This window comes from Pleurodeles waltl, chromosome 2_2 (assembly GCF_031143425.1).
Source record: "Pleurodeles waltl isolate 20211129_DDA chromosome 2_2, aPleWal1.hap1.20221129, whole genome shotgun sequence".
In the NCBI taxonomy this organism is placed as follows: domain Eukaryota; kingdom Metazoa; phylum Chordata; class Amphibia; order Caudata; family Salamandridae; genus Pleurodeles; species Pleurodeles waltl.
Window position 1 is genome coordinate 851,537,523 of NC_090439.1, and position 26,655 is coordinate 851,564,177.

At 39.2% G+C, this 26,655-nt stretch overlaps 1 protein-coding gene across 2 annotated transcripts in view; it reads left to right on the top strand.

The window, feature by feature from the left end:
- The window catches only part of ESRP1 (epithelial splicing regulatory protein 1), a 289,890-nt gene that overhangs the window by 64,613 nt on the left and 198,622 nt on the right, over window positions 1-26,655 (top strand). For both annotated transcript variants that reach the window (XM_069220486.1, XM_069220487.1), the window contains exons 5-6: window positions 20,528-20,626; window positions 24,160-24,214. In XM_069220486.1, coding sequence (XP_069076587.1) covers window positions 20,528-20,626; window positions 24,160-24,214 — 154 coding nt within the window. The remainder of the gene's footprint in view (window positions 1-20,527; window positions 20,627-24,159; window positions 24,215-26,655) is intronic.

The following is a 26,655-nucleotide window of genomic DNA, read 5'->3' on the forward strand; positions in this document are numbered from 1 at the left end:
GTTCAGAGGTGAAAGATGGGAGGTGGTTCCTCTGTGTTCTACCGATGAGGAAGGAGGTGATCCATCTGAGCGGGTCTCCTTGGATGTCGATGAGCATGTTGTGGTATACAGTGTCGAAGGCTGCTGAGAGGTTGAAGAGGATCAGAGCTGCTCTTTCTCCCCTGCAGTCTAGAAGGGTTTGGATGTCGTCTGGGGCTGTGATCATGGCAGTCTTGGTGCTGTGATTGCTGTGGAAGCCGGACTGGGAGGCGTTGAGTAGCTGGTTCTGTTCCAAGTGCCGTTAGTTGCATGTTGATAAACGTTTCCAGTACCGTGGCTGAAAATAGGAGCAGGAAGATTAGCCAGTAGTTTTTGTATTTGTTTCGGTTGGCAACCGGTTCTCTGAGTAGTGGTCTAACTTCAGAATGTTTCCAGACATCTGGTAATGTTGTGGTGAGATTGAGGTGTTGAGCATGATGTTGAGTTTCTGGATGATTCTTTAGTTTCCGAGTTGGAAGATGTGGTGAGGGCATGGGTCTGTGGAAGCTCCAGAATGAATGGATTTCATGATGATTATGATGGTGGTGATGCCTTCGGCAGAGAGGAGGTTCCAGGTGGTGAGTCAGTGGTTCACGTTGTTTGCAGCTGTAGTGAATCTGTTGTTTGGGTTGGAAGTTTCTGTACATAGTTGCGATCTTGTCATGGAAGAAGTCAACGAGGTTGCCGCATAGCTCTTGTGAGGCTGTGATGTTTTCGCTGGCAGCAGATTTGGAAAATCCCTTTACAATGTTGAAAAGTACCTCTGTGGTGTTGGTGCTGGTTTTGATGCGTGTGACTAATGCGGTTTACTTTTTGGCTCTCAGCATGTAATGGTAGAGCTTGAGGGAGGCCTTGAATGCTGCCCTGTTGGAGGTGTCCTTGCTGGCATGCCATTTCCTCTCCAGCTGCTTGCTGTTCTGAGTTCTTGGGAGTACCAGGTGGTCCTTTTGTAGTATTTTGGCCGGTTGTTGCTCTTGATGGTGGCAATGCTATTGGCACAGTAGGTGTTCCAGGTGTTGAAGTCCTTAATTCCCTGTTTGAGTTTGGTGGTGGTAGTGGGGTTGGAAGTGTTGAGGGTACCTTCCAGGTTGCCTCAGAAATTTTGATCCATCTGCAGTGGGGGAGGGTGGGGTGTGCTGTAGATGCTGGACGATGGAGTGATTGGTTCATGTGAGTTCTGTGACATGTCTGTAACTGATGTGGTTGCTGGAGGTGAAGATAGGGTCCAGCGTGTGTCCTGCGGTGTCCGTGGGATAGTGGATGATCTGGGTCAGTCTGAGGCTGCTCATACTGTCAAGAAGATGTGTGATTTTGTCGTTGGGGTTGTTGTGGAAATTTCAGTTGCTGAGGATGATGTAGTCCATGGAGTCTAAGGCGAGGAGCTCAGTGAAGTCTGTGATGGTGTTGCAGAAGCTTGTCATGGGGTCGGTATGTGAAGGTGCCTCTAATGATTGTCTTGTCATTGGTGTGAATTTGAGATGTTCCAAGAGGGTCGTGGTTTTATCGGTGACGGTGCTGCAACGTATGATCTCTTTGTGTATGGTGGTTATTCCTCCTCCCGGTTTGTTGGTGCACTCTTGGTGAGTGATTTTGTATCCATTCGAGATCTCTGTGGCAATGTCTGGGGCAGATGTGGGATTGAGTCGGGTCTCGCTGAGGAATATGTCGGTGCAAGGGTGGTGATGAGGTCCCATAGTTCAGTGGAATGCTTGCACATAAAGCACTTGTTGAGGAGTAGGGAGTGGAGTTGGGTTTTCGTTTCTGATGTGGTGTGGCAAAAGGTCAGCGTGGTGTTTTTGTAGTTTAATGGTGGACTCACTTGTACAGGAGAAGGTGCATCTGGTGCAGGAGAATGGTCCTACTAAAGAGTGCAGTGCAGTGTGGAAGCAGTGTTCGCTGGACCATCTAGTGTTCAGGGCACGGAGGATGGTGGCGTTGTACATGTGGGTGGGCTGGAGACCAGGGGTTCTGGAGCTGGGTGCAGTCCAGGCATGGATGAGCACAAATGGACTTTCCTTTGGTGGGCTGGCAACGCATCCGCTGCACGGTTGCGCTGCAGCCTTCAATAAGTAAGTCCTGTGGCGAAGGAGGGGTGCTGAGAAGCAGTGGGTAGGGCTAAGTGGGAGGTGGGATAAACTGGCAGTAGGTGGTGGTAATGGATGAAAAAGCAGATAAGCAAGACTAAACCTAGACAAAAGCAGAAAAGCAAGGTAAAATAAAGACAAAAGCAGAAAAGCAAGGTAAAATACAGTCAAAAGCAGAAAACGAGCAAAGAAACACGGGAACAGGCAATTAGGAAGAGCAGGTTAGGGACCTTGTCCCTGGTTTTGTTCTGTGACCAGGGCAAAACCTTTTCCTTTGCAGTATTCCATTATTTTCAGGCTACACTTCTGGTAGGAATGTTGGTCCATATGCTTGTTGTTTGACTAGTACTCCTACAAGGTCATGTTGACATTCTTACACTCCCAAATGATTATCAACAACTCTGAGGTACTCCTCGTCAGATAATATTATCTGTCTGGCAGTATGTTGAGCATATTACCATTAACCTTGGCTGCTTTGACAAACTTGTAAAATCTAGTGAAGTATCTGGATAACCATTAGACCTATGTATTATCTGAGTTTAGGAAAGGTGTTTGTAAATTGCTCAGAAATTATCTGGTTACTCAGTATAACAGTTTCTAACTGCTCTTCACAGTGTGGAGGACACTGTCAAGAGGATCTCTGAGAAGATGTATTTGGGTTGTAGGGTGGAAAATCTGCATTGCAATTGTATTGTAATATTAACTGATCATTGTGGGAAAATTGGTGGGGAGGGGTATAACATAACACATGATGGAAGAAATGCACATATATTGGGACAATAGGCATGCCAGCGGGACCCCAGAAATTAATGATAAAGGGAATCATGAATGAAATCTATTTTACGGTCATTATTGTATGTCCCTGATCCAATACAAGAGGCTTTGCTTAATTTAACTCGTAAAATAAATTGATAGTCTGTTGGAGTTGGAGGTAATATCAAGAGATAACCTAAATGTTTCCATAGAAGGCAACAAGTCTGGAGTCCAAATAACATCAAAAATGCCTCATCACATGTTTTTTTTAGAGAATTTCCATTTGTAATACTGCTGGACATATTTTATAATCAAGGCTACTAAATCTTTTATCATGTCCAAGGAAGGATCTTCTTTTCTAAATTGACAGAAGCAATGATTAACAAATATCACTATATAATACTGTGTCCTCATCAACATTCACCTAGACTAGAGGCAAGCACCACTTGACATGAAGCATGGGTGGTTATTAAAGACTCAGTCCATAATTTGTAAGTTTAAAGCAGTTACCAAATGTTTCAAAGATAATTCTGGAGAGACTTTGATATCCACTAAGGGGTACAATTATAGGACTGTTATCAACTAGGAATTAAATTGACCTGGAAGCTAACTTGGAGAGAAAATGGAATAATGTCTCAAGTAGTTTTAAAAGAACTACACAAGGTGGAGGTCTTGCAGTCTGAGGCTGAATGTGCACAGTGTACATTGAGAAACATTAACAGAGAGAATAATGAGGTGTTTGAGGACAAGATGAAAACATTTTCAGAAATATTGAATAAAGCAGACACTCACCTATAGAATAAAGTTAGAATGAAAATAGACTGGATTGGCGAACAGTAAAATCAGTGAGGGGCATGTTGCAACTGTTACTAATGTTTTACCAATCCCCCTTAAACTGATAGACTGTGAACTGTAGTGGACAGGGGCATACCTGGCCTCACATAAGTAACTTGCAATATCCACAACCCAGAAATAACTTTAATTGCCTTTACAAAATAAGAGAAAACCTGGGTGTTAGCCCCTACTTTGAGATGGGTTTATGGGTGAATTCTGCAATTCATTTTATCACTTTATTTTTAACCCCTGGCTGACCTTCTCAGTTTGTTTCCTTTTTAGACATGTCAAAAGCCATGTTTTCAGTAGAGACAGTCTACAAGCATGTGGTTAAAGTTTATAAGTAATTTTGATACAAGTATACACCTTAAATATTAGCTTCTGCTGCTTTTTCTTCTTCCCTTATGATATGGAGGCAGACATTTGTCAAAATAAGAGTAAAAGCTATTGTCATGACAACTGATAGAGGAGAATCAAACATGCCCATCAGCTTTCTCTCACATCAGAGTAAGACTTTGGTAGGACTGTTTGGAATTAATGTTGCCATGAAGTTCACTGGTTGGCTGAAACTGTACAGATTTGCCAGTTTCTGACAATGGTGTGCTTGCAATAAACACACATTTGACAGTTTGGAATATCTAATAACCCACCTCGAACTTCACCATCTGCTAGACAACACTCAATCAGGATTCAGAAAGAACCGCAGCACTGAAACACCACTCATTGCGGCCACCGATGACACTTGAATCATCCTCAACTGAGGAGAATTGGCAGCCCCATCCTGCTCTTCCTCTCTGCAGCCTTCAACACTATCTCCCTTAAAACCCTCTTTGGAAGACTCCACAAAATTGGCATATAAGCATCCTCTATCAATTTGATCTGTTTCTTCCTCCCAGGAAGAACCCAAAAGGTCAGGCTGCCACCCTTTCACATCAGAGACCAAGAAATTGATATGTGGAGTCCCAGAGGGATCCTCCCTCAGCCCCACCCTTTTCAACATATACATGACACCCCTCGTCAACATCATCTGATCGCAAGACATCACCTCTATCTTCTATGCCGATGACACCCAAGTCATCCTCTCCCTGACGAACAACACTGCCGGAACCAACTTCACCAACTGCATGACCACGGCAGCAGAATGGGTGTGAATCAGCTGCGTGCAGCTCATCTCTGACAAGACGGAAGCACTGGTCTTCACCAGCAAGATCTCCTTGTTGGACTGTAGACGGAGGTGTTGAAGCTAGGACCAACATCCACGCAAGAAATCTAGGGATCAACCTGGATGACAAGCTCAACATGATGGCTCAAGTAAATGCAGGGTGCACCTCCTGCTTCCACAACCTACACATGCTGTGAAAGATCTTCAAATGGTTGCCTAGGAGCACCAGACCAGAGGCATAACAAAACGTGAAAGCCCCTCTTCAAGATGGGCCTAAGGGACCCCCACACTCACTTCAGTTGGAGTTAAGGGGGCCACCTCTTAGATGGGTAAGCTTAGGCCACTCCCTTCCCACCCCCCCAAAGCACCTCGGGAAGCTTCACTGGCTCCATTCACAAGCACAGCCAATTCAGACTTTTCACACACATACAAAGCCCTACACAACACAAGGCCAGAATACCTGAACAGACACATACTTTCACCAACCCACTAGACAGCTATGCTGTGCCTCACACACTCCCCACATCCGCAAAAGCAAAACTGGAGGTCGCTTATTCTTCTACATCGCACCCAAGAAATGGAAGGACCTCCTTCAAGATATCAGAGCCTCCTCCTCACTTCTTGAGTTCGGCAAGAAGCCGAAGACATGGTTCTACGTATAAGCACATTGGGGACCACAAAATTACACACATACCCAAGTGCCTGGATATTCTCTCAGGTGATTAGTGCGCTATACACATAAATATAACATAACATAATATTTCTGCCATTCTGTGAGCACCATTTAACATCATTTTACCCCCTGCTTTTCTGCTTAATTACTGTGATGAGATAACTGTTGGTATAAATATCTGATGACAATAGCACTGCTGCCTAATGACATGTCCATGATTAAGGTAGGCCAACTCCCTTTATAAACTCTTAATTTCCATCAAAGCTAACGCAGTGTGAATGCTATTGCTTAGATTCTCTGTGATATTTTGCTGCATGATAACATCAGTGTGTTCTACAAAGCTGCACAGTTGAGGTCTGTAAGATACATGGACCGGGCCTATGCGTGTGTATCATGTGTATGTGAATGAATTAGAGTACACTCCTAGCTACTAGATTACAGAACACTGCACATGATTGTGTATTAATGGGTTGTGGTGAAGCTGGGGGATAGGAATACAGAAATGTAGTGTTAAAATGTGATTTCTTTACATCTCTTGTATTTTCTTTACTTGCTGATGCACAATGAAAAATATTCGTTAAATCACGATGGCTACATATTATTTGTGTGTAATGCAATTTTATCTATAAAACTTATATCTGTGCAAATTTAGTGGACATTTTAATGAAAAATATGCTGTCATTTGTGCATCTCCAAGTAAAGTGTCTTGATTTGTTTTGATCCTATTAGAATCTTTGTAGCCATCACATTTCAGAATTACAAAAAATGTGGAAGCCTGTAGGTGTCCTGCATTCACATCCCTTTTCAACTTTAAACATAATCGTGTTACTATAAAGATAGATTGGTGTTGCCGTCCATTCTTCTGACACTCTCTTTTTGAGGTAACAACACAGTGAAAGGGAATACATACATCTTATTTGTGTTCCCATTTGAGTCCTGATTTGAAGGTTTAAACTCACTATTTGCCTTGCTTAGAATATTACAGTATGGAGTTTTTTTTATTTTTTATTTATTTTTTTAAGTTTTCAGCACTGTGATCGAAGTGCTGCAGTCAAGTGCAAAGAGCACAATTTATTTTGGTAAAGTGCATGACTTCATGCCCAAGTCTTCAAACTGATGACTGAGTTTGTTTTGCATGCCTGTACTTAAAATGTTATGTTCAATCATCACATGTGAGGCTAGATTCCTAGCAAAATATACAGTCTGGACTGAGTGTGCGCTCCAAATAGTCTAGTTGAACTTGGTTCAAATTCTCTTTAAATGGTGACTGTGGACTAGGTGTGGTCACTCCAAAATGGGGAGGATGGAAGCTAGTGGTGCATACATCCAAAAGTAGTGACTTTGATCTGGACAGAAGAGCTGTGTCAGCGTGTCATCCACTTTGGAAAGTGGGACAACACCTTTAGGAAGTGTGCCATCCATCAAACTGTTGTGACGTCGTTGAGTGAAGATGTCTGTTTCTTTCACTGTTATGTTTCTTTTGTAAATTTGCAACATCTCTATTATGTTGTTTGTTATTAAGCATTTGTCTATATGCGTTACTTACCTCTCTGCTTGTTTGTTACGTGCACTGTTCCACTCTGGTGATAATTGACAAGGCAGCAGAAAAGTGTTCCCACTGTTAGACCTCATGGCTCCCTCGAACAGTTGTCAGGCAAACCCTGGCAAACTCACCTGTGATACACTGCGTGGATCCTACTTTACTGTTTTTAATTTCCAGTTTAACCTTGCCCCCGGGCTCCCCTCCCCAAACCCTTTACCTCAGATTTTGATCTGCCGTTTGAATTCTGTGCAGATGACACAACAAACATGATTGGCTTTTAGCGTATTTGTGGCCAACATATGTATGCAATCCTTGTTTCTATGAAATTAATAGATAAATGGCAGGAAGCTGGTTTCTTCACGATAACAGTTGAATAGCAACTCTTGCTTTTTCTGTCTCCCAATGACCCTGAGTCACCCTAATGGATCCTAAACATGGTAGTGAGTTGAGAGAATGGTGACACCAACCCCACGGATTAACACTGCAGTGAAAATATCTGTATTGGGGAGTGCAGAGCTTTATGCTGCGGAAAAGGGCGGCGTTTTGTGAGAGCTCCGAGGATGGAGGCGAGGCCGTGGACCATTTCCTATATTCCCGTTTGCCTCACTTCACTGTTGGGTTCCACTATCAGAAATGTTGGTACACCTTTACCAACCTGAATACCCGACCACGGCTGCATGGATCGCCATGGACCTTGCTTGCTTGCTAAGGGAGGCGTCTAACGTCACAGAAGATGGTGGCTTGTTGTTTGATCTGCACAAATGAAAACTGGACCGCAGAATGTTTATTCTTTTCCTGTTTGACACTTTTGATCATATGACCAGTGTTCCTTTAATGATCTGACAGAATATCCATTGCCACAGTTATTGTGATTTTAACTATGCCAGAGTCAAATGGACAGGGAAACTCTGGGAAATGGCCGGAGAATGGAACTGGATATTGCACAAAATGGTAGTTCTTTATTAGGACCCAGCGGATGGAGATGAAACCGAGAAATATTTACCCCCTTCACGCTTGCCTCATCTCAAAATAATATTGGACTGGGCCTACTTTTAAGAGCTGAATTTACACCCAAGGCCAGCTCCTTCATCATGGATTGGGGCCATTAGAGTAACAGGGCGTTTAATATCGTGAAAGATGGTGAGCTAAAGCTGGATTCTTGTAATCAAGGATGACTGTGGATTATTTTTCTCTACGCTTTGCCTCATCATATGCCGTAAAAGAATCTTTCCAACATTGGTAACTGTACTTTTACAATGATCTGCGTACTCATTCATTCTCATGATTACCATATTTTTCAACTATTTGTGTCTGTATGGGCTGTTAGGCCCTAGAAAATAGCAATTAATCATTGTAATTTTGGGAGAGAAGACTAAATTGCGGATTCCTTTCATTATCCTTAACATTATCTGAATCCTTTTTTTTGGTGGGGGGGTTATAGTTGAATAGACGTATCGTAAATAAGGATACAAAAAATAAAAGGAAGTTCAACTGTTTGATTAAGATATATTTTGTGAACTATTGTTATTCTGTCACTCTGGACATTTTATATGGGACAAATTGCCATTTTCCTCCAAGAACTACTTCAGTATTGTTCGTCGCACTAACTATATTTATGGTCCCAATAACTTTGATCTGCTGAATATTATGTTACTGAAAAACTTTTTTCCCATTTCATAAATAAAATAAGGATTGTTTCCACTGATCATTTGGCTCAGGAATATCATTTAACTTGCTTTATACCTTGATCAGACACATACTCCAGGTTTTTCTTGTTTCTTGTCTGCTGCTGTTTTCTTGCCTCAATTTAGACACACTAGGCAATTATCATACTGTGAGACTTTAATGTCTACTCCTATAAATAATAATTTAGAGGATCGCAACAGAAGAGATGATATTAGAATTATTGGCCCTCCCGAGCAAGTAGAGAAAGACGAGATCTTATAATTTTTGACTAACTTAATTCCCACTCTAATGAATATATTACCCTTGCAACTCAGCTTGAATTCCAACATGCATGTTCCAGAAGCTCAGATCATACTACGCAAACTTGTCATATCTTCGCCTGTTGTCTAATACATCAGCACGCTCATCAGAGTATTCCAGAAGCCAGAAAATATGGTCCTTTCAGATACAACAATTCTCAAATTAGAATTACAGAGGACTTGTTGGCACCTGGTAATCTCAAAAGGAAGCAATTTTTAGCACTTCTTCCCAGGCTGAAGAAAAGCGACATTAAATACGGACTACTAGAACCAGCATTCATGATTATTAATTTCAAGGGAAAACTAAAGAATACACTGACACTCATGACTTAGAATCCTTTCTGAACTATGTAGATGAAAATGAATCAGAAATGGAACATAAAACTTCTTCATCTCTACCTGCATGAGATCCGCCAAGTATTTCTGCCTCAGAATCAGATGATCAAAGGAGATGGGAAATTGTTATACGCAATTGGTCTCATGGCGGTAAACGTTCTCAATCTAGAGATAAATCTAGATCGCCATTGAAAACTTGAATCTTACTGATCATGATTCTTAATGAAACAAACACTATTATTTTGACAGATTGTGTTATATATTATGTTTCCTTTTTATTCAGCATATAAATTGCTCACATATATTTTTTTTCATTATTTTCTTTTTAGTGATGCTGGGGTATCTGAATTTATGAGTACTCTTTTTCTCTTTTGTTATGGTACCGATGTCCTCACTTCCCCCCTCACTCTGTGACGTCTGTTACTTAATCCCTCAGTCTAAAGTTTTTTTTTTTAAGTGTACATTGTTGTCTTATATTGTGTTGGACATATTATTATTGTTTGCTAATATTCAATACACTTGTTGTTCGTATATTTGATTAGCTAGCTATATTCTGATACTTTTGTCTTTTTTCCTTTTTTATTTATACTGCACTATATTAATAGTTCGCTTTCTACATATATAGCTCCCCTATTGTCCGAAATAGAATCAATCTTAGATTGTATCTCTGAATGTTCATGGTCTTACGAACTTTATCAAGAGGAAAATAATACTTACCTTGGTCAGAACAAACCTGACATAGCATTGCTACAATAAACCCAAACCCATCCTACTGCAATAGAAAGTGATGAATTGATAAGAAATTGCATTGATCATGTCATACAGGCATGCATTGCTTCTAATAATATATCTACACACTCTACCCCTTCACGAAAATATGGTGTTACTATCCTTTTTAACAAAAATCTACCTTGCAAGGATTTACAAACCTGGGGAGATTTGGAGTGACTGAAACTTTTTGTTAAAATATGTATCTATAATACTTTTTGATTGTAGGATCTATATATGCCCCCCACTGATTCAAAAACGACCTCCATTTCCCACCTTAGTAGACTTTTACCATCCTTTTGATCTACTTGTGTATTAATAGGGCAGACTGGAATTTTACCATTGACTCATTTATTGACAGATCAGGGAAACCTGATTCTCACCATACTAGTGTCAGATATATTCTCCATGATTTTATCAAAGATTATGCACTTCAAGAACTATGGGGACTATTAGATCCAAATGATAGGGATTATACTTTCACATCTTGTTCACGTTCAGTCCAGACAAGATTTTTTTATTTTTACTTCTCCTTCAATACTACTCAATTAGTAACAAGCTCAAATATAATCCCTTGCAGTATCTCCGATCATGATCTGATAGATATTTAATTAGATTTAGGTCTGTCACAACCTCCGGAATCCACATGACGATTTAGTCTTTCTCCTTATAAAACAACTCAGGAAAAAGTCAAATTGTGCCTAATCTGTCTCTAGTGCAGTTTCATTTTTGGGTGCAGGTAAATGTCATAAGAGGGTTGATAATGAAAGATTCTGCACTTCTTTAGAAACAATTAAACACTGTCAGATTAGGCCTTGAAAAAAGAAATGTTAACTCTTACAGCCAAATACTCAAACAGAATCCCAAGTTTTATTGAAAATCACATCATATGCTGTGAAATGTCTATTCCATATCCACCAGCACCATTTTAAACAGCAGAAAAGCTGGGAGACTTTTAGCTTACCAGCTGCATCAACGAGGATCTTAGACCAATACCCTCTATTACAAATTCTAGAAGATAACTACTTACTTTCCCTTATGAAATATTATCAAAGTTCCAAAATTATTATGAATGACTTTATATATCCTTAAACTGTGTAGACCAAAAGTATGAAGATGCATTTTTTTCAAAACTCGTATCTTCCTAAATTATCCCTAGAATAAAGAGATAGTCTAGAGGGGGGAATCACAGCAGAGGAGATGATTAAGGCTATTGACTGTTCGGCTGTGAGTAAGGCTCCTGGGTAAGATGGATTTCCCATTGAATTCTATAAAACTAAAAAAAAATACACAGTCCCAATTTTGAGATCTGTCTTCAATAAAGCATTAAAATTGGGACATTTATCTTCTGATTTTCTACGTGCACGTATTACTGTAATTCCCAAACCTGGTAGAAATCCTTTAGAATGGTACAGTTATTGACCAATCTCACAAATAAATTCAGATGTCAAAATATTGGCCAAAATTTTAGCTACCCATCTTAGTTTGGTTATTACTTCTCTCATCCATCCTTGTCAAGTTGGTTTTGTCTCAGGCCACTCATCCACTAATCACCTCCAACCTATTTTACATTTATTATGGCAAGTACGTAATAATACATAGGAGAAGATCCTCCTTTCCTTAGATGCGGAAAAAGCTTTTGATAGGGTGGAATGGGGAAATTTGTTTCACACCGTGGAAAGGATGGGACTTGGAAAATATTTTTATCACATTAACTAAAGGTGTGTATTAGTCACCTACTGTTGCTATTGGGTGCAATGGTTTTACACCCCCATACTTCAATATTTATCATGGTATAAGACAAGGTTGTCTGTTATCTCCGTTGCTATTCCTCATAGTCCTTGAACAATTAGTAATTGCTATACGACAAGATAAGGATATAAAAGGTATTAAACTTCGGCTGGTGAAATTAAAGCAGATGATATTCTTTTGACTCTATCTTATCCAAAATCTTTAGCTAGTTATTTGATTTCACTATTAACTACTTTCTTATCTTTCTCATGGTACATAACTAACTTGTGTAAATACAAAGCTCTACCAATGACCACTATTGCTTCCAATGGTGACCTTTTTAAATGGTTCTACTCCAAACTAAAATACTTAGGGATATTTTTTAACCCTGACCTAAATAATAAGATGATAGATCATCTCAGTTACACTCGTCTTCAATGAAAGGTGGTTTACTCCTTCCACATTTGGAATATCATTGGATAGCATATCAATTGACTCATTCTATGCTTTCAACTCATAGGAACATTCTGTTCTGGATTACACTTGAACAGTCTCTACTTAAAAACAATACACTACTTGCCAGTTATTGTACTAAATGTTCACTTTTACAAAATCTTTCAATCCCATAATTTACTCCTCTCAACCTGGCAAAACACTTGTAATATTACAAAAACTCATGTTTGATTACATTCACAGGTTCCATTGTTGAATAATGCAGACATCAAGTTTAAGGGGGAAATTATTTAAATGGCATATCTGGATCAAACATAAAATAAATACAGTGTCTGATATTTTTACACAACAAAACTCTTTAAAGTCTTTGACGACTCTGCAAGACGAGTTTAATCTTCAATCATCTAATAATTATACCCAATTAATTTCTGCCCTTAATTCTAACTTGTCCGAATTTCAGGAAAAGATATCTCACTTGCCAATTGTACAATATATTCATAGTTGCAAGAATTTCAAAGATACGGTTTCAGGTATATAAACCATCCTAATTGAACATTCTTTTTCTATTGAAACATCCAATAGTTTGAGATCTTGGTGGTCCTCCCATTTAAACACAACTTTTTCAGACAAAGAATAGGTGACATTACTGGAAAATTATTACAAACTTCTTAGAGACTCATGCCTTAAATTTAACTACTTTAAAATATTACATTATTGGCACTAGTCTCCTGCCAAACTTCACACAGCAAACCCCAGTCCTAACTCCCAATGGTGGAGATGCCCAGCATCTGATTCTGAAATAGTACATATATTATGCGACTGATCGAAAATGTGTCCTTTTTGGTCACAAGATGAAAGCTATTTGCGGAAATACCTGTTCAGCTCTCTTTTACACCTCGGTTATCATTGTTACATAAAATATCAGGTTTGACATCCATTCCTGCTCATACTTTTAAGTGGCGTTTTACAACTCTCAGTTTAGCGAAATTAATATTTTAAGTTTGTAGAAGGGTGACACAATCCTGACAATTCATGGTTGAAAGACATGTTTGATGTGGCACAATTTGAGAAGCTGATTTATAAGTTAAATGATAATTTTCAATATTTTTATTATATATATGGGGCCTTTATCATAAACCTAATTTTACATATTTTTACATGTTATATTGTCAGATTTTCTTCTTAGGATACTTATATGAACTAATATTGACAACTATTGTAATATATTTAACTATGTTGACGAAATATTTTATAATCTTGTATGCAGAAGCAACTCCTCAGTCAATTGTTAATGTTTTTCTTCTTTCCTTCTCTTGATACATGCTTATGACTACTGCTATGTATTTTTTATTACTTTTCTTTTTTATCTTATGTATAATATGTACACTTTACGTTTTGTGTATTAGTATACGTAAATGACTTTTTTTTCGCTCTGTGAAAATGTAAATAAGAATTGACATGAAAAAGGTAATATAAGAAAAATATGAGTCTTCAGATAGACTAGATGCATCATCACGTTCCCACTGGTCTTGGAAGAACTGTGAAATGATCTGCCATCACATCTAGAAGACAACCACTATATTTAGACGTGATCGGTAGTTCAGAATGTGGATGTGTGAGATAACTGCTGACTTTGAATCAAAGATTTTCTTAATTGTAAGTGCTAGTAAAATTCTCAAATGGGGCTCTAACATCTGTTCTGCATGGCTCACTTGCTGAACACACGTTCTTCATACTCAGATATTGGCTTCCAGTCAAAAACGGGAATCTAATCACCAAACATCTCAGTATGCCATTGGAAGGCTGGGTTCACAGCAGTGTCTAATTCTCTGTCCACGTCACCTCTTTCTTGGTGTCTGTTGGAGTAGGTGCAGGTCAGGGAAAGACGGGAATACCCTCACTGCAAAGTATGTGGATGATCACCTCCAACCCTGCACCCAGGCAGTCTTCAGAGCAAAGGTGACTGGTGGGACCCATCAAGACACTGTTCTACCTCACCTAGCGGAATACGTAGGTTTGTGTTACTCCCTTGTGTCAGAGCAGGATGAGGACAGTGGCTGGAAGTGGCTAGATCTGTCTACCTGACTGTCTGTCTGATTATCAGTCTGACTGTCGTATGCAGGTGTGCAGAGAGTAATATGCTATTTATCTTCATTATTGAGAGTGGGGAAGGGCCTGGAATCCAGAGAGGCAAAGCCTCAAATCGGTCATGATGGCCTTCCCTCTGCTGTGGTAATCAATAGCGTAATTATGTTCCACATCTCCCAATGTAGATTATGCAATTGCATTTTTCCATTTGTATTTGCTTTTCTTTTATTGAAAAATGGTTTAAACAACACTGGGGCCTGCACAGGAAAGTAAAATCACATTGAGGGGCCTCTATAATTGGAGAGTTGTTTCCATGTGTAAATCATCACATTAAGCAGTCTGTGAGGCAGTAAACGTTATTTGCTCATGCCAGTTTTGCTGTATTGTTTTCATAGCATTTACGTTGACCTCTGCACAAGTGTAATAAATAAATTAGTGAAAGTACATTAGTGCAGTTGTTCTTAAGAACGTGTCATTGGACCACATTGATTTTCAACTGCCTTAGCATAAGTGTGTGTGTTCTGATTCTTTTTAGAGGTGTTCTGCTGTATGCTGGTGTTTATATTCCTAATGGTCTATTAACTGGTTCATCACCATGAAGTATTTGTTTGCCTTCTCAAGTAGCAATAGTAATAATGTTCATTACAGCCAATTGAAGTGCCTCTGGCTCACAGGAGAGTTTCCACCAAGTCAGCAAATATTGTCCATTATTTGCAGAAAGCTCGTAAGTGTTTATATTGTATCTTTCAAACTCATCTGCACTACTAATCACTTGAAACACTTGCTCAACCAGCTTTTACAATTCATAAGAATGCCTGGAAGCGAAGGCTTGGCTCACTTGTTCTGATTCAATAAGTCTGTATGACTTGACACTTATTTCTCCTTTGAATAAGGTTTCATTGAATGCTTGATTTCATCCTTGTTGCATGAGGTGTACAGTCATTGATGCTGGAGAGTGATTGTTATTTGACGTTATCCTTATGTGGGAGTAAACATAATGCTTTTTGATAGTGTAAAATAGTGGGGTTTCTGTGATCATCGCTTTAGTGATTCCCCCCTCCCCCAAACTCCCCTAGCCCTAAAGTATGTTTAAGAATGTTTATTTAGCTTAAATGAAAAGGCAGATATCTAGGTTTAATATACAAGCTTAAATTCAATATTGGACATTCTAGTCTGTATCAATGATTGACGAGAGCAGTGAATGAATTTCCTCCAAACAATAAATATAGGACCAGCTGTAGTATGGCTTTTGTGGTCACAAAGGGTTTGATTTGCAAAATCTGATATTTTGCAACCTCAAAATGTCCTCCTTGTATGTACAAAACCTAAATTGCATTTCAGTAAGGCTTTATATATTCACAATTTGGGTTTGTGACTACATTACCCATCTGTATTTGGAAGGGGATCCTTTATAGCATCCCTTCCAAATAGCAACTCCAGATAGGATAAATAAATGTTTTGCAACTGAAATCCGATCTCGAACCATTACTATTTTACAGACTACTCAAATGTAATGGTAACCCATTTGCAAACAGAATGGGGTCCCTAAGAAACCCCTTCCCATTTGTGGAGGTTGATAAAAAACATTTTAAGAGTAGGCATTGGTCCCTTGGCATCATGTGATCACATGCAGACACTTGTGCGGGCTGAGGGAGTGGGACTGCTTTTTAACTCTGCCTGAGTATCTGTGCACCGGTAACCTGCTACAGAGGAGACCTTTAATACCTTGTTTATGGCCTGTGCAGGCCTTACGATTTAATTGGCCATTCAAAAACAAATGTCCACATTTCTTTTTAACTTTAGTGTGAGACTGTAGTGCTTTACTGTAAGTGTTTTACTATATTCACACCGAAAGTGGAAGCTTCACCAAAATAACAATTTCACATTGCCTTGACCCATCAAGAAGTTTATTGGGTGCCTCCCTATGTAAACAACGGTTTCATGTGCAAATATAATGTACAATTGGCCACATTTGTCTTCTTTCAAGTACTTTGAGCTTTCGGCATATTTCTCAGTCAGCTGTTCATTAGGTTCAAGCTTTGAACTACCCTGCTGGGCCAAGTTAATTACTCTGCTGGCCGACAGGTAGATCAAATCCTTTGCCACCCATCTGGAGGGATTAAGCCTTTTTGTGGGAGTGGAAGATGGTGGGGAGGAATCTGCATAGACTAATAGCATTTAAACTTCTCGAGAAGCCTGGGCATGCCTTTCACAGAGAAATAGTAAGGAAGCAGTCAGACGTCTGGCTGCCTTTTTCGAGGTTTTGGTGGGATGTGGCAGCTGGGAAAAGCTTTCAGGCTGTCAGTGAGCTGTGACCATTGACACCACTTTAAGGCACCAATTGAAAGTCCCAAGATGCTGTGGAGAATGGGATGGAAAGAATGGAACAGGATGGAATGGTGATGTGTGATCTTTGGGACTGGGCAGAAGTGCCCACCTCCTGGAACTTTCCACCCCACTTAAAAACCCTTCCATGGTTCTTCACAGAAACCTTTGGTTGCCCAACGACCTCCTGCTAGACACTCTTTATCCAGATGTGTTAGTTGTAGGGCTAAAGACTTGCTGTCCAAGTCTCCAACAAATTGAACAAGATAACTACATAAGAGCTGTCCTTACTTTCCTGTCGTTCAGATGTTGGCTGCCATGCTAACACATGACAGTAAGTTCTGCCATTTTATTAATGATGAGCTGTCAAAAGTTTAAATAGTAGTGTGCTTCTTACAGGTTACATTATTGAAATATGCTGAGCGCCCTTTAGGCAAAAGCATCCGAGTGCTTTGCTGTAAAGACTTATAAAGCTGCGACTGAAAATACTACAGTAAAACATCGCTATATAACAAATATATCAGGATTATCCTTAAATAACCAAACATGTGAGACTCTCCTCAGTCACTGTAGGTAAGAACTAAAGGAGAAATATATTAATGCCCATTTTGAGTGAAGTAAAAAATTGTTTTTCAGAAATCGAAGTCGCAGAAAATTGCATAGCACCTGCAAGTGAGAGTAAATCCTTCCGGGGGTAGCACCTCACAGCCTGGAATTACTGCTGCATAGAGATTTGTTTCCCAAATAAAGACATGTTAAGCCTTAAAATGACTGCTTCTTGATCGCAAGTTTCACAATGCTCTGTTTTATTTGTTGAACATGTTACATACGGGGCCTCAATATGGTCATCCGTGTACATTGAACCAGTTAGAAGTGTGGTTTTACAACTAATGGTAGCCTCAGCACAGGGGTGGTGTGTTCAGATGTTCAATTCTTTGCTGCCTGGAACTACTCAAGCCACAACAGAAATAGCAACCTTGAAGCCAAATTTGATTGTAGAGATCACGTTACCTGGCTGCATGCTAGAGATAAGAGCCTTGGCAACATTTTGAGAGTCCTGTGCGGTTTTAAACTCCTAGGTTTCCCTTACATTATACTGGTAGTTGAAATTCTTATCAGTCGCTTATACCAGAGCAGTACATCACCTCTACTAATTCTACAGAAAGATCACTTTTTTCTGTTGAGACCAATCAGTACTAAAAAACCCTTACTATTATTTAACATAATTTTATATCAATCTAGTTCAACCAGGCTTGTAACGCCTCAGCTGAACCCCTTCTTGATTATTCATAATGAAAGCTCATATATGAATACCATTAAATCCCTGCAGATCATATGTGGATATTTTTGTTTCAACCAAAGAGGTGGGAGAAAACCTCTGATGTAGCTGCCTTTATAGATATAATGATCATCGTTGTTAATATCTGTGTCTTCAAGAGCCACGCAAAGCAATTCTGGAGGATAATATTTGAGCCAGGATTATTATTCACAATATTAGTTTACTGTATACATTCATGAGGATAAACAGAAATATAATAGCAGTTTGTTTTCCAGTTTTCTATTAAAAATTGCAAACTCATGAAGTATACAGTCCAGCCATTAAGTTAGTCATCATTTGGTGAATTTACCTCTACCCAGTTTGGGTGATTCTGGTGCTACTACAGTCTCTAGGTTATTAGTGACTGCCTTGCTATTGTGTATTTTGCTGGGTTCAGTGGCCCATGGCTTGCTCATCATGTCTCTGCTGGCCTAAATCATTGGCCAGAACCAATGGAACAGATGGATGTTAATAGTCTCATTAGCAGTGATCCTAGAAAAGTAACCTGTATCCAAGCCAGACTCAAAAACGTTCTGTGTGTTTATGGTGACTGAAAAAGGTATATTTCCATCCTGCTTGTATTATTACATATATTAGATAGATAAGCAATTTAGAAACAAGGACTCACCAAACTAATTTTAGAATTCAGACTTTCATGCACCAGGATTTAAGTATTCTTGTATTTTGCAACTGCATATTGTGAGATCCTAATATTAATGTATTAAGAGGTTTGTTAGCAGTGAAGCCTGTAAGTGGCAGGTCTTGTGTGAGCAAAGACCAGTAATCAGTCAGACAAACAAAAGAATGATTATATCGCATTTTCTTCAGTATCACAATTGTGGCGTTTAGGGGGTCCCCATGGCACAATTTGGTCACACTTGTTTATACCAGAGTGTAGGGTGCTGGGGTGAAATGGAGTGAAAGGCACAATTATATCATAAATGATATCTATGTATAGCTTCTTTTAACCCCTTCCCCCAACATCATGGACCCTTTAAATAAACTTGGCTCTTAACAATGCTGAAATATTTTTTATACAAGTATTTAATAAACATTTTCACTTCCTTCTTGCAACTGCTGTCACTTACCTGGGTAAACCTCTGCTTAATCACTATTAAACCTGTCGGTGCATTCAATTTTGCATCTGTGTAGCTGCTTTGATGTGGGACCTTCTAACACGTACAGAACTTGTAATTCAAGCAGTCCTGTCATTGTTTTTGAGACGTAGTTTGGCAGACAATTTTTAAAAAAAGCTTGAGACATAGATTACCCTCCTTGGCACCAAAGGTTAAGATACCAAAGAGGAATTTCTCTGGATGCTTCTGATGGAGAAGAGGGCTGTGTACATAGATATGTAAAGAGTGAGAACATATTTGATCTAATGCAGAGTTATAAGGCACCTGAAGTTAAGCAGTTCACCAATATTGCAATATGTACAAAAGTTACTTTAAGCGTTATTGCTCCTAATTTAATCTTATCTCTTTCAAGACTAGGTGAAGCTGCAAATTCTCTCAATTGGACAGAGTACTTCATGGTGACCAAAGCGAATGGAAAGTCTGGATACCTGCTTTCTTTATAGGTTTTAGACCCTTACTCTGCAGGAAACCTAAGATATCTTACCCATAGGCAATTGGGATGGAGGATTTAGGCCATAGGGAGCTACATAAACAATTTCCTGACTTCGGATTGGGTACATGAGAAGAGTCTACTCTAAAATACTTTTTCAGGAATGGTTTCCTAAATTATTTAATCTATGGCCTTGTGTTTTGCCAGACCACAAAAACTGAACTTCAGAAAGTAGAATTTTATGGTAATTGACTACCTGAGGGTACTAATACTGAAGTATACACCTTAAAGGGGAAGTGTTCTGTGAAGTAATGCTCATTTCCCTTCCTGTTCTTTGCCACTGTCCCCTCCCCGTGTTACTGTTCTCGGAATACTCTTTAGATCTAGCCAAGGCAGCAAAATGTGTTCTATGTTTGTCTTTCGAATTTTGCTATTCTTATAAAATATTTAAATATATTACTTACGATAGAGATATATATCTCTATATATATATACACATACGCACACACACGTTTCAAATTGAATTAGGAGGTGAAAATGAATTAGATGTTAGCCATGAAAGAAACGAATAAAGTGGCCTGGAGGGAGGACAACCCACGCACAGCAGTTGAGGTAGAAGCACCAGGTGTATGTTTCATGACAGGATATTGATTAATCATTTTACTGACTATTTGCTTTAGAGGTAAATATACATTCACACCCTGCAAGCATGGGTTATGTATACCATGTTCTTCAATGTACATGAATTACACTGATGGAGCATCCTCTGGTGTACCTAGATGTGGATAAAAGGATATCCTTCATGTCTTATGCAATGATTCTTGTGCATTCTTGCTTGTAACTAATGTTTCCTATTGAACTTTACGTTTGTCCTTAACTGAGGTACACAGATTTAAATCTGGAAGAACATAGTTCAGTGGATCAATTTGGGGCTTCAGAAGTTGAAGATATGGGATATATTATCCTAAAACTGATTTCTGAGTCTTATAGTAAGTTGTATTTATGTTCTACTCTTCTACTGAAATGCTTGCTTTTATTTGATGTTTATTATGATCAAAGCTTTGCAGAGAACCTTTAGTGTGTACCAGTGCTAGTCTAGAAGATTAATCATTGTAAACCACCTATGTGCATCGCCTGCATTGTAGCAGTACAGCAAACAAATGTTCAGCCCCCCTGCAGTCCAGACCCTTCATATCCCATGTGCTTTATCCACTCCACCATGTTTCTTGATGACATGTTGGTCAAATGCAAAGTACCTGCACGTGTTATCATAAAATAACTATCTTAGGTTCTCTGGTCTGACAATGCTAACAAAATTAAGAGCATCTTTTTGGAAGTTTAGAGCCCCAAAAAGAACGTAACCTGTAATACTTGTGACGTGATAGAATTTAAATCACTCTGATGGCTGAAAAGTCATTGTTTTTTCAGACACAATCCACCCCAGTGCTAATTGAATACTTGTTCAACTTTCTCTCCAGCTAAGTTTAAAACATGATGGATGCTCTGAGCAAGCATACTTCTGTACCTGCGCAGGTATCGAGAGCTCGTAAAACCTGATAAACTGCTCTTACTGTAACAGCAGGCCCCACTCACACTTCGTTTCGTTTATAGTTTAGTACACCTGACCTCTCCCTTACTACATGCATCAAACTTTACTTCTGTGTTCTGTTACTACAATATCCCTACACCTTTGTATACAGTGCATTTCTGCATTGCACTATATAGTCTTTCACACTGAGCTTCCAACAATACAGTGTGTCCTCCTAAATATATACCCACTTCCAGACAGTATTATCAGTACAAACACTAATTTCCTCTCATGTGCTGTTGTTAACAAATTGTACTTCTGTGATACTCTTTTTTTTATACAAAATGCCTATCTGACCCAGTGGCGTAACAAAACTAGTGCCCCCCGCATAGTACATGGAGGGCCCCCCTCCCTGGACTCACTCAGGAGGTCTCAGGCCACTGTACTGTGCTGAAGGTGCCCCAAGGAGCTTGAGGGCCCCCCGCACCGCAGGTGCTGTGGGGGACTTTGTTATGCCACTGACCGTACCCTTCATATACTAGACATTGTGCTGTTACTACAATACACCACATTACTGTCACACCTGCTGTGCTTGTAAGCACAGAATGCCCTGAATTGCTTACTCTTTATGCTCTTGAGAGTGCTCGCCATTCTGGTCCCTTTTGCCCAACTCTATGCAAAATGAACTGTAGTGACAATGGACAACATCACCTCCATTGTGCACTCGTATTGCAAGGAGCGTGGTTGTTTAGGTTTAAGAGGCTGTAGAGGCTACTCCAGAGCAGTTAGTTTGAGCAGTGTCACAGTATGCGTCATGAAGGGCCTCATTCCTGCACTTGTGTTCTAATGCACATCTCCCTTACTGCCTTTTAAGCAACAGTTGACACCACCAGTAAACTAGGCCCATACATCTGCTGTTATTGTAGAAAGGGATTGTTGACTTACACTGGGGAATAAGAAGCTACTTAGATAAGATAAATCAGTGATCAGAAGTATGAGGGGCACATAAGACAAGCATAAAGATCTAAAAATGAATGCAATGGTTCTATTGTTACATTCTGAGGAGTTATTCTTTAGTCTTAGGTTCATGTGATGGGAACATGGACTTCCAGGCTGTTGCTTGGTGGGGAAGTCTAGAAGAAAGCCAACTGTGCCTTCCGCATCTCAGGTGCTGATTGGGGATCTCTGAGCCACATCATACCAGTCCCTGCTACACCCTATCATATGGTATGTAAGGAGTGAGAAAAGAAACTGAGGGATAGTAGAACTCTCCTGCAGGGTCTTTTGTCCTTGAACCCTGCATGTCATTTTTCTTCCCCTCCCAAAAATGCCTTCTTTAGAAATGTGAGCAACATATATTGTAACCCATAAAAGGTCTTAATTCCAGTTATTGGACCAGTTGCTCACTGTCAAGCCTTGACTTTGTGGGTGTGCTTATCAAAAGAGTGGGACAATCGTTTGTGAAATGCTTCTCTCCTGAGTCCCAACACGAGTACACACGAGGAGGTTTTTGTTACCCATGGGCTGGGGTGGCAGGGTTTGTCATGCAAATCCTTTATGTGCCATACAAAATTAGTTCTTATCTAAATAAGGCATTGTTTGCATTACAAAGGCAAGGAAAATGAAAGAAAATGAACAAGACATGGGAGGGAGTTTAAGAGAAATAAGCAGCCTTGAGAAACAAACCAGATTGATAGATAATGTTGACTTTCTGCATCACCGAAGGACTGGAATTAGATCTGCCACCCTAGTTCACATAACAGCATATTGCAAAGGACTAAGCCAGATGTTGACTGAAGAATTTACCCCAGAGAAACTGATGTTGGATTGAATGGGATTTTGCAAGGAAAGCCTGTCCTGAAAGCAAAAAGGCAATTGACCAGCCATGACCTACAAAATAAAACACAAATCGAATGTGATCAGAACATGATTGGTGACCCCCCCCCCCACTGGACCACAACTGGAAGGTGGAGACCCTGCCTAACCGATTTTTACGATTTCAGGTTCAAAGCAATGCACAAAAATACACACAAGTACACATGATGAAATATTTTTAAATTCACTTAAAAGAATATGACAAATCTAAATTTTAATGGGATTTGTGAAACTTTCCAACATTTGCTTTTATTTCTAAAAGACGAAGAGATGTTGCAGAGTGTTGCACATCACTTTATCCCTTTTCCTTCTATGCATGCTTTCTTTTTTCAGCGCATACCAGTGCTTCAGTTGAGTCTCAGACAGCCATACCAGTTTCTGTTTGCTGTAGACTTACTGCTCTATCGAATCAAACTAAGAATACCAACATCATTTTTAACCTCAATTTCAAATTTCTCACATGTACAGAATGCTTATAAAGCTTATCTTTTACTTTGTTATGTATATTTTATTATTATTTAATTTTCTAAAGTGCCGCAGACTCTGGGGTAGGCGTTGTCGACCCCCAGTGGTCCTCGATGGTCCTGATTAGCGTAAACAAGTGGCAGAAAGTCTCTTGAGGGTATTTCTGAGGTGATAACGCATTGATGCTCATTTTTCATAATTGTCAATGTGTTATTTTTTTCTAGCTAGCACATACAGCTTTTTGGATTGCTCATATTTGTGTGTGCTAGCTGAGCTGTCGGTGGAACTGCATTCGTAGGTTGCATGCTTACGAAACAAGAACCGTCATCCGGTTTTATTGAGAAATATGAAATCAATCATTACCTGCCAAGCATTAAGTGAGGGTGAGAACCTGCCAGTTACATAACTCAGCATCAAGGTGTATTATTAGCCATGGCTTTGCTTCAGCCATTCACTGTGACATAAGGGTGTGTATAACACTGCCTACTTCTACTAAACACAGCCTTCTTTCCAGCCTCTGCTCAGAATGTCCATGCTGCACTGCCTGGGGATTTAGAGGAAATGTCACAATGAAATTACGGGTTATTCTGACATTTTCGTGCTTGCATGAACTATGTTTGTTTTTTTGAAGACATTAACTTATGTGTGTTTTAGATCACAGGTTTTCCGATCCGGAAAGAGTGAACTACAAATTTGAAACGGGTACTTGGTAAGTTAAGATATTGGTTTAATGTGTGTCTGTGAAAGTTCCAAAGATGTTTGAAAATAATGTTGCCTTGTAGTTTTTTCAGACTGTGCCACTGAAGACCCAAAGCTTTGCAAGTCTGTTGGACTGGTAAAGACTAAGAAGTTGATCATTTGTGATGTGCTTGTTTAGAAAATTAATGGTATAAGAAGACAGCACCAATTATGAATAGGCAGCTAAATTGTTTGGCAAGGAATCCAGTCCATTACAAAACTGGTTCAACTATACAGAGCGTTTACTGACCCAGAGGGCATCTCAGGAACTTCTATCACAGCCATCAACAGTGTCCAAATAGCAGAATAAACCTTCTGTTTCTCAAATGTGTGGATGTTCTGAGCCCAGATGTCTGATAGGAAAAAACTGTTTGTCAAATACAAACTCAAAAGTTAGAATTGTAAAAATACAAAACGATGTATTAATTTAAACAAGTTTCAAATTAATATGAACAGTATACCCAATTCATAACATACCTCCAAAACATAGAACAAAACACTAATCATTTACACCCATTTCTTTCATGTTTCACCTTCAGCCCAAAAGATTCACTATTAAAAAAAAAAAAAAAATGCATACATGTTTTGTTCTTGCTGTACCGCTTCTTCAGGGCTAACCTCATCTGATCAAAAATAATAAGTATTCAATGATTCCAGTCATATTTTGTTTTTCAAAACATGGTATTAGGTTTTCTTGTTTCAAGGGTGCAAAAAGAAAAAGAAGGGGAGATAAAGATGGGTATTGAATACAATACACAAAGGAATTTGAGAACAGATCTTACAATCGGGAGTAAGATAATGTAAAATCAAGTGGAAAAGGATCCACATTACTAATATTTACACATTAGATCTTGTAAACCCCGAAAAGGGGTGGGAGAAAGATAGAGAGTAGGGGAGAGGGAGAAAACATATGTGTGTCCCGGGGGGAAACGGAAGTGTAGAAATCAAAGGGAGGGAAAGAGATAGATAAGGTTGAAGTTAAGTCAATGTGTTGCTAGTGTCAAACATTATTGTTGCAGGGTCTGAGAAGTGGATTAGTTAAGGCATTTAACTCTTATACTCTTATTCAGTCATAGATTAACAGTAAATCATCAGTTAGCTCATACTTGGCCATAAGGGTTTGCTGGGTGTGAAGTATTAAAAGTGGGAGGCTTGATTTTTTTTTTTTTTCAATATATGTATGATTTGTTCCATAGTTTCTGTGATATCTGGCAATTGAAATTGCTATTGGATATTGTTTTGTTAGCACTTTTTGTAAAACTGAGCCATGCCCACCAGGTGGGATGTGATAACTTTTGAAAAGTTTTCATTCACGTAAAATGTTTTTATTCCTATTCTTAGAAGGAGGTCCAAGAGACACATGTCAGTGGGGTTTAGTCTCAGGAATGGGGCCTAGAGTGACTAAATGGAAGTATAAAATGTATTGTAGTTCTAAATATATCATTTATTACTTTTTGATTCTCATTACAGAATTGCTGAAGTTTTTTGCAATTAAATATCATGTGGCTAAATGTGCCAGTTGACTCTTGACAATTCCAGCATTTTCCCGAGTCTAGAAGTCCTAGTTTAGATAGTTTCTCCTGGGTCCAGTAGGTGTTATGTAGTTGGCAGTACTTGCATTGTGATAAAGTGGGAGATATTTTGCTCTTGAGGGCAAATACCCAGATGTTTTTCCAGATGCCATGATTTATAGCTAATGTAATCAGGTTAGGAGCACTTTCAATCTATTTAGATTGAATTTCGAAAAAATATCATTATTGATGTTGGAGGAATTTAATGTTTTATATATTGAAAATGCAGTATGTGGTAATTTGGAGAGTTTTAATAACAGGGGTATTTGATGACTTATGTGGGGTAGGAGCCCCTTTTATCAGAACCTTTAGTTTAAGAAAGTTATAGAATTCAATGTTGTTTAAGTTATGCAGATTCTCTAATTCTGCCATTGTTTTAGGATAAGGCTAAGACCTAAGGTCTTTGAGAAACAGGAATCTTTTCGAGGACCAACGGATCCATGAAGGGGTTGTGCCTTCTATTTTTCTTGGAGTTGCTCCAAAGGGAGGTATATTCTGAGTTTTGGTTTTTATTGGGAAGCGTTTTGTTCTGAGGGTGAAAACAGAATCTTTAAGGATGCTGAGTGAATGAGGTAATGGGAGACTTTCCATGGTTAATAAAGATATTAGTGAGTATGGTTTGGCTAAAGATTTTTTGATATGCAGACATAATGGTGCACCCTGAGGATGAGGATCGTTCCAACAGGTGGCCTGTTTGTTTAGGGAAGCAAGTTGATATTTATAGATACTAGTGACGGTTAGTCAAAAGATCAATAAAATGACCAGATTAGTGAAAAAATCAACATCCCAAGGTTGCATCCAGATTCAGAAATCTCTTACCCTAGGAATTTCAATAGTCCTG